Source organism: Aquarana catesbeiana, linkage group LG01 (genome assembly GCF_042186555.1).
Source record: "Aquarana catesbeiana isolate 2022-GZ linkage group LG01, ASM4218655v1, whole genome shotgun sequence".
Classification (NCBI taxonomy): domain Eukaryota; kingdom Metazoa; phylum Chordata; class Amphibia; order Anura; family Ranidae; genus Aquarana; species Aquarana catesbeiana.
In genome coordinates, this window is record NC_133324.1 from 971,538,351 (window position 1) to 971,547,426 (window position 9,076).

Sequence of the window (9,076 nt, forward strand, 5' to 3'; positions counted from 1 at the left end):
CTCCTCCTCAGTCTCAGATCATCGCAGGCACGTCAGAAATGTGTTGGCTCGTTTCAGGCAGCATGGACTTTACGCTAAACCAGAAAAATGCCAGTTTGAACTTCAAAGCATCCAGTTTTTAGGCCTAATCATTTCCGTTGAAGGTATAAAAATGGATCCGCAGAAGGTATCAGCCATTCTGGAGTGGCCCGCTCCCTCCGATAAGAAAGGGGTTCAAAGGTTCATTGGCTTCTCGAACTTTTACAGGAAGTTCATTAGGGGCTTTTCTGCAATAATTGCCCCCATCACTGAAATAACCAAACAAGGGAACCGATTCCAGTGGTCCCCTAAGGCACAATCCGCCTTTGAAAAACTCAAGGAGCAGTTCACTTCTGCTTCAATCTTGAAACACCCAGATCCTGCCCTACCATTCGTCCTGGAAGTGGACGCTTCAGAGGTTGCAGTCGGAGCTGTTCTGTCCCAACGGCAAGGCCCAAAGACCCTTCTCTACCCAGTGGCCTTTTTCTCCCGCAAGCTCTCTCCTGCGGAGAGAAATTACGATGTGGGTGATCGGGAGCTTCTGCCCATCAAATCCGCCTTGGAGGAGTGGCGTTATTTACTGGAGGGTGCAGCATATCCTATCCTGGTCTATACGGACCATAAAAATCTGGAGTATCTCCGAACAGCCAAGAGACTGAAACCTTGGCAAGCGAGGTGGGCCCTATTTTTCTCCAGATTTCAGTTCCATATAACATACAGACCTGGTTCCAAAAATACCAAGCCGGATGCTCTGTCCCGTATGTTCCCTGATTCCGGCAGACCTGTGCATCCGGACACCATCCTTCCATCCGGAAATTTTCTGTTACTCCAAGAAGATCTACTATCCCGCATAAAACAAGCCTCTGCAAATTGGACCCCAAGTTCCGGAGAGGAAGTGAGGACCCAGGATGGTCTTTTTTGGCACAAGGGTAAAACCGTGGTCCCTGAAGATTTGAGGGAGGCAGTGCTAGAGCTCTGCCATGATCACAAGATGGCTGGACATTTCGGTGTGCTAAAGACAACCGAATTAGTGCAGCGCACTTTTTGGTGGCCTCTGTTGGCAAACGATTGCAAGAACTATGTCGAATCTTGTACTACCTGTGCTCGAAGCAAAAAAAGCCGAACTAGAGCCTGGGGTCTGCTAAAACCGTTACCCGTCCCGGAAAGACCATGGAAGATGATATCAATGGATTTTATTGTAGAGCTTCCTCAGGCAGAAGGCTTCTCTACCATTTTTGTCGTTGTAGACAGGTTAACCAAGATGGCTCACTTTCTGCCTATGAAGGGCACGCCTTCGGCCATGGAGACAGCAAGGGTCTTCATTAAAGAAATCGTCAGGTTACACAGAGTCCCAGCAAATATTATATCGGATCGTGGTGTTCAGTTCACCTCTCGGTTCTGGAAGGCTCTCTGTGATTCCCTGGAAATCGAGCTGGCACTCTCCTCTGCTTACCATCCCCAGACTAATGGGCAGACGGAGAGGACTAATCAAACTCTGGAGCAATACCTCCGCTGTTTTTCATCTTTCTCACAGGACGACTGGGTCTCTCTTCTGCCAATTGCGGAGTTCTCTTATAACAACTCTCTACATTCGGCCATTAAGCAAACACCCTTTTTTGCCATCTCCGGCTTCCACCCATCCTTCCTGCCCAGGTCTTTACCCGAATGTACGATCCCTGCAGTTTCTGACACTATGGACTTTTTTCTTTCTAACAACAAACTCTTGCAGGAAACCATGGCCAAGACCCAAGAGTATAATAAGAGGATGTTTGACAGGAAGAGGCGGGGAGAGCTCATCCTGGAACCTGGCAACCAGGTTTGGTTGTCCACGACCAATGTAAGAATGGCCTGTCCTTCAAGGAAATTGGGTCCCAAATTCATGGGCCCGTTCTCAGTCAAGAAGAGAATTAACAATGTGGCCTATGAACTCAACTTACCCAGTACTCTGAAGATTCATCCGGTCTTCCACATCTCATTGTTGAAGCCTGTTATACCCAACACCTTTGCTGGCCGAAGTACTGACCCACCGGAGCCCATAATTGTTGATAACAAAGAAGAATTTGAAGTGGAGGCTATATTGGATTGTAGGAGGAGACGCAACCAGTTGCAGTATCTGATCAAATGGAGGGGGTACGGACCGGAGGATAACTCCTGGGAGCCAGAGGGCAACTTACATGCCGAAGAGCTTCTGAGGACTTTCAGGAGTACTCATGCCGCCAGATTGGCACAGTTGGACATCCGGAGGCTGCCCTTGAGGGGGGGGCACTGTCAGAGAGCTCCCTTGGGCAGACGCGCTGTTGGTGGGCATCGCGGTGCGTTGGCGCGCGTCGGCGTGCACGCGCGTCCGGTGTTTGGCGCCAACCTGCCTATTTAGGCCGTCTGCACAGGGGGCTCGGTGCTGTCCGATCTTCAGCTCCCTGTATCCCTGCACCTGCTTCCTGTTTCCTGTTTCCTGTTGAACCTGATCTCCTGACCATCGGCCTGTCTTTGATTCCTCCTTGCTTGCCGCCTGCCACTGATCCCGGACTGTCCTGACTACGAATCTGCCTGCTCCTTTGTACTACGCTGCCTGCCTGTTGCCGACCTCTGCCTGTGACCCGACCTGCCTGCTCCACTCCTGCTCTGAATCTGCTGCCTGTGCTTCAGTTACTGGAGATCTCCATAACCACCTTTACCAGGATCCTTCTGCAGCTAACCGCCAGGCTCTCATACCATTCTGTGCTCCCGTGCCTCCTGTCCATACTACCAGGGGTCGGGAACCAGATACGTAAGAGAGGCCTTCCCCTGCTACATCGGGCTCGCCTGTCTGCTACGTGGAAGTCTGACAGTCACTCTTTCTCTATCCACATGCTATGTCAATGCTATATTTTTACTATTACCATTTAATTTAGACATAAATTGTTTCAATGTTGCCTCCTCTCCTTGTGAAATCATAAACACATCATCTATGTAGCGTCTGTAGCAAAGTAACTCATGGGGTCGTTCCTTAAAAGCTGCTTCTTCCTCCCAGTGGACCATAAAAATATTGGCCACACTAGGGGCAAACCGAGACCCCATAGCAACCCCTGACCCCTAACCCGTATGCCAAACTATCCATTATGAATTTTTTATGTCTCCTCGGAAGGTCAGAGGATCTCAGGGCCCACTTAACGGATTCCATAGCATCTGTATGGCCTATAATTGTATATAGCGAACCTATGTCCGCTGTATCAAGGAAACACTGTCCGGTAATGGATACTTCATCTATAATCTGCAACACTTTCTTTGTATCCTTGAGATATGCTTTAGTAGAAACAACAAGGGGCTGTAAATTTATGTCTATATATTGGCCTAACCCGGGCTGACAATGAATCTACGCCATTAACAATCGGTCTCCCTGGTGGTCTAGTGCCATTTTTATGTATTTTAGGCAAAAAATAGACCATGGGAGTCCTACAACCTGAAGGTATTAAAAATTCAACCTATTTTTCACTTAGAATCTTTTTCTTCACGCCTTTCTTGATTAGTGACTCTAACTCACTCCTAAACTTACAGATGGGATTCCTGTTTATTAACTGGTAGGTTGTTCTATCAGATAATAACCTTTCCATTTCTTCTGTGTAATGTTTTTTGGTCATCAGAACAATCCCTCCCCCCTTATCTGCTGGTGGTATAATGATATTATTACTATCCTATAGTTGTTGGACACCTCTCTTAATATTTTGGGGGTCTGGTACTTTCTTAATTTTGAGTGTGTCCAACTCATTAGCTACCATATCACGAAAAACTTCCAAATGCTTGTTATCTATATTGGGGAGATTGAAGCCCTCAGACCAGTGTGCCCAGGATTGTGCACAGTTCTAAAGGGTGCCTTGACTGGAAAACGGTTGAAAAACACTGCTCTGATCTACTGTTGTGTTAGTACATACAGAGTGTAAATGGCCCCCTCTCTGCCATAACACATAATGGAGTTTAGGAGGGGGGCTGGATGGGATCTGCTCCCTGTACTACAATACATCTCAGAACAGTAAGGGACGTTTACTGACTTCTGACCCACAACACCCAAATCATGTTTGTGTCACGCACTAATCTCCAGATCTCTTGTATTACTTCAGATATATACATTTCCTCTGGGTAACCTTATCAGTTTATTAAAGGTTCAAATAATAATACAAAGGAGGAACAAATATTCCTGACACTTGAGATTGATTTACTAAAGGCGAACATACTGTGCACTTTGAAGTGCACTTTAAGTGCATTTGCTCTAGATCTGAGGAGAAGCTCTGCTGGTTTCTATCATCCAATTGTGTACAAACAAAAATGCTGTTTTTTATCTTCCTTGCAAGTGATTGAACGTTCTTTGCAATTAGAAGTTGTACCTCATTTACTAAGCTCTGGAGCAACTGCATTTGCAGTGCACAGTATATGTACCTTTAGTAAATCAACCCCTGTGTTTCCACAGATTATTAAATGCCCTTTATGTCCCCCAGATAGGGAGATTATTGTCAGGAATCCCCCCATGTATTATCTGTGTTCCTCTGTATAAGGATTCCTATGACTACGAGTCTCAGCCTCTCCCTGTAGGAATGTACAGAACTGGACACACTGGTTAATGAGTGTCAGAGACATTACTTTCTTTTCTCTCTTCTGCTCTCAGAGATGGCGTCTGCTGATCTGAGGAAGGAGCTGGAATGTTCCGTCTGTCTGAACAGTTATACAGATCCTGTAATGCTGAAATGTGGACATAACTTCTGCCGGGACTGTATTGGTCGTGTGTTGGATACACAGGAGAGGTCTGGAGGTTATTCCTGTCCTGAATGTAGAGAACAGTTCCAGGATCGGCCTGCACTGCACAGGAACATAACACTGCGAACCATAGTGGAGAATTTCCTGTCCACCCATCCAGATCAGGAGGAGTCCGGGGTCTTCTGTACTTACTGTATTCACACTCCTGTACCTGCTGTGAAATCCTGTCTGCATTGTGAAGCTTCTCTGTGTGACGATCACCTGAGAGTCCACAACAAGTCACCAGAACATGTCTTATGTGACCCCACCACTTCTCTGGAGAACAGGAAATGCTCCGTCCATAAGGAACTACTGAAGTATTACTGCACTGAGGACTCCACCTGTATCTGTGTGTCCTGCAGTTTAGCCGGAGAACATCGGGGACACCAGGTGGAGACTCTGGATGAGGCCTCTGAGATGAAGAAGAAGAAACTGAGGAAAGTTCTGCAGAAACTTATGACAGAGAGAGAGGAGACGGAGAAAAGAGTCCAGAGTCTGCAGGAACACAGTAGGAAAGTACAAGGAAAAGCAGATGATGAAACCGAGAGAGTCACTGCCCTGTTCATGGACCTCAGGAGACGCCTGGAAGATCTGGAGAAGAGAGTCCTGAGTGAGCTCTCCAGGCAGGCAGAGCTGGTCTCCATCTCAGTCAATGATATGATCCAACAGCTGGAAATAAAGAAGGACGAGCTGTCCAGGAAGCTGGGGGACATTGAGGAGCTGTGTAACATGACGGATCCACTGACTGTCCTACAGGAATCAGACACAGGTGACTTGTGTGATACTGAGGATGGAGATGATGAGGACAGAGAGAGACATGATAAACTCCTCCATGATGGAGGGGATCTGGATGTGGTGGAAATCTCACACACATTACACACAGGTCTATCTGACATAATACAGCTAACATCTGGGGTGTTGGGGATTACAGACATATTACTGGATGTGAGTACAGCTTCTAATGACCTACGTATATCAGATGACCGGAAAACTGTATCCTGGTTATTACATCAGAATCGCTTAAAAACACCAGAGAGATTTCAGTGTTCTCAGGTGATGAGCAGTCAGAGTTTCTCCTCAGGGAGGCATTACTGGGAAGTGGATATCGAGGGGTCAGGCTACTGTAAGGTCGGGATGTGTTACCCCAGTATAGACAGGAGACAAGGTGAATCAGGAATTGGGAACAATAAGAAGTCATGGGGTTTAAGGAGGTGGGGGTTTAATTACTACTTAGCAATACATGACAGTAAGGAGATCCAATTACCCGGCGGTGTCTCCAGTAACAGAGTCAGGATAGATCTGGATTATGAGGCCGGGCGGATCTCTTTTTATGATCTGTGTGACCCGATCCGACATTTCCACACCTTCACCACCACCTTCACTGAGCCACTCCATGCTGTGTTAGGTGTATGGGAAGGTTGTATAAAGATATCTGGGGGGGGGTCAGATCTGAGAAATCTACTCAGATACTGGTGACACCACAGGATGGAGAATCTGATTGGATCAATACTTGGCCAACAGGAGGAAGCAGTAGACAAGAACATAATGATTTATTTACAAAGTTCTGGGTAATGGGGCTGTTATCTTCATCCCAAACCTCTCTTTACCACCTAGTGGGTCACTGACCAGGAACAAATTCAGATGCTTTAGGGTGCATGGTTGTTCTGGCACTGGGTGACAGCCCAGGAGCCTGCAACATTTACTTTTTCTCCACCACTGACACAGGGCTTACCTTGGCATCAGCTGGGTTTTTACACACATTAGCTGAGAATGCTTTTAAACATCACAGCCCCAATGTGGGTTTTAAGATGGAGGTGAGCAGGGGGCTGTACAGCCACCAGATCACTCCCATGGTCCCTGGATTAGGTACTCTGCCTGGTTATCCCTCCCACCATAGTTCCCAGGCTCCGCTGTCCCACCTACAGGCCCAGGACCAACATGTGTGGTGTTGCTGGATAGAGGGAAAGGAGACCAGAGAACCTCCATCTGCTGATCTCCCCTGGCTTGTAAAAACTTGGAAGCAACAAGGATTTAATCACTTCCAGAAGCAAATGTGGGCTTCATTACTTTCAGTGGAGGGCAGGGGAGACCTTATAGTCTAATATAGGTATTTCCAAACTGTGTCCAGCAGGCCAGATATGGCCCTTTTCTTGGCTTTATCTGGCCCTTGGGGCACTATTCCTTCCACTGATACGAGGCAATATTACCACTGATACCAAAGATGGAACACTATTCCTCCCACTGGTACCAATATAGGGAAATTATTTCTCCCAAAGACACCAATGATGAAGCACTATTCCTCCCACTGACACCCACAGTGGGGCACTATTCCTCCCACTGATACCAAAGATTGGGAACTAATTCTCCCACGGCACCAACAATGGGGCATTATTCCTCCCATAAACACCAGAGATTGGGAACTCATTCTCCCACTGACACCAATGATGGGTCAGTATTCCTTCCATTGACACCAACAATGGGGCATTATTCCTCCCACTGAAACCAAAAATGGGGCATTATTCCTCCCACTGATACCAGAGATTGGGAACTAATTCTCCCACTGACACCAATGTTGGGACACTATTGCTCCCACTGACACCAATGATGTTATTTTTTTACTCCCATTGACCACCAAGTCTTTGACATTGTTTACTCCCACTGATGCCAGGGCAGTTTCTACTCCCACTGGTGAGTCTATCCTCAAAGTTTGAAGGGTAATAAACTGGCCTCTTGTTTTGAAAGTTTGGAGAACCCTGGTCTAATAGACCTCTGATGTCTCCTAAATCCCCCCAAAATTTAAAGGCCCCCTGCATACACGCACATATGAACATAGACGAATGTGTCAGGGGCACCTACATATGTCAATGGACCATATGCATTAGGTATTGCTGAGCATGCCAGAGTTATAGTAATAATTCCAGGGCCATTATTTATGGTTTCCTCTAAACTGGGCATACACAATTTTAAAGCATGACGTATTTGGGATCTATTTACTCGACTCAACCTCATCTTTCCTATTGTACCAAAAATAAAAATGGGAAGGCTGGCCAATAATTGGATATAGATACAATGACAGGATGGATCAAACTATTGCTAGAATCACCATTAACCCAATTTCGTTGATGGCTCTAATCATACTATAAAGAAAAATAATTGTTATATGCTTTACTGATTAAATGACATGCTTATATGCTAATGTTAGATTCTATATATAATAACAGGTTCACTTGGTAGAATGATTTTGCAGAAAGATTTTATTAGAAGAAATTGTTGATCTCCAGATCCTTGGAATGTCTTGTTGTGGAACATTGAGACATTTGGTCTTCTTCTACAATTAGATATTTTGTAGTCTGGAGGTCAGTCAAGCTGATAAGTAGTTTAGAGAGAACAAAAAATGAACGTCTCTTGTTATTAATGATTTGCTGCTTCTTAAGTGAATGATTTAATCTGTAAAATGTTGATGTTTGGGAGGGTCCTACATGACAACTGTCCAGGAGGCTTGGAGCTTAAACCCCTCCCAGTTGATGAAGAGGTCAGATGCTTGATCCACTTGTCATGTCTCATGATCTCCAGTCCACACACATTAAATTCTAATTTCTAATCTTTATTTTACTTTGTAATGCTTCACTTCTAAATAAACTTTCATAACCTTCACTATGGGCAGTTGATTTCCTTATTGTTACACATTAGACCTAACAAGACCACCACGGCAGATGGACTTATAGTATAGTATTATAGTATCAATAAACTGTGAGCGTGATAATCAGGCACACTGGTAGTTCATTCACTGTCTACAGTTCAGGAACTGTTTGCCTGTACAGATATACAGGCAGAGAGCTCTAGGCAGTGTGTGCAGGAGCCTGACATTTCACCCACAATCCACTGATCACAGGTACAATGTTCTGCAGGCTCCTGTAAAAAAAAAAAAATTACTATTTTTTTTGGAAAGGTGAACTTAGCCTTTAATGGGGATGGTATTGACATAGCCCTAAATGATCCACAATGGCTCAAATTTGATATTATCCACTTAGAAACACTTATGCCGCGTACACACATACTTGGTCCGGCGGACAAGAGTCCCCCGAACAATCCGACCGTGTGTAGGCTCCGGGAAAAAGTCCGCCGGACCTATGCCGCGTACACATGAGCGGACTTTACGGCAGACTTTGTCCGGCGGACTTTTCGACGGACTTTACGACGGATTTTCTGAATGAACGGACTTGCCTACACACAATCAACCAAAGTCCGTCGAATTCGTACGTGATGACGTACGACCGGACTAAAACAAGGAAGT

At 45.7% G+C, this 9,076-nt stretch overlaps 1 protein-coding gene across 1 annotated transcript; it reads left to right on the top strand.

Moving 5' to 3' along the window:
- The first annotated feature begins 4,617 nt into the window (after positions 1-4,617).
- LOC141123102 (E3 ubiquitin/ISG15 ligase TRIM25-like) lies at positions 4,618-8,504 on the top strand. Its single transcript, XM_073612028.1, has one exon. The coding sequence runs from the start codon at positions 4,657-4,659 to the stop codon at positions 6,256-6,258; it is 1,602 nt and encodes a 533-aa protein (XP_073468129.1). The 5' UTR covers positions 4,618-4,656; the 3' UTR covers positions 6,259-8,504.
- The last annotated feature ends 572 nt before the right edge of the window (positions 8,505-9,076 follow it).

Coding starts and splice junctions, on each gene's coding strand:
- LOC141123102 (XM_073612028.1), top strand. CDS start 4,657: ATGGCGTCTGCTGATCTGAGGAAGGAGCTGGAATGTTCCGTCTGTCTG.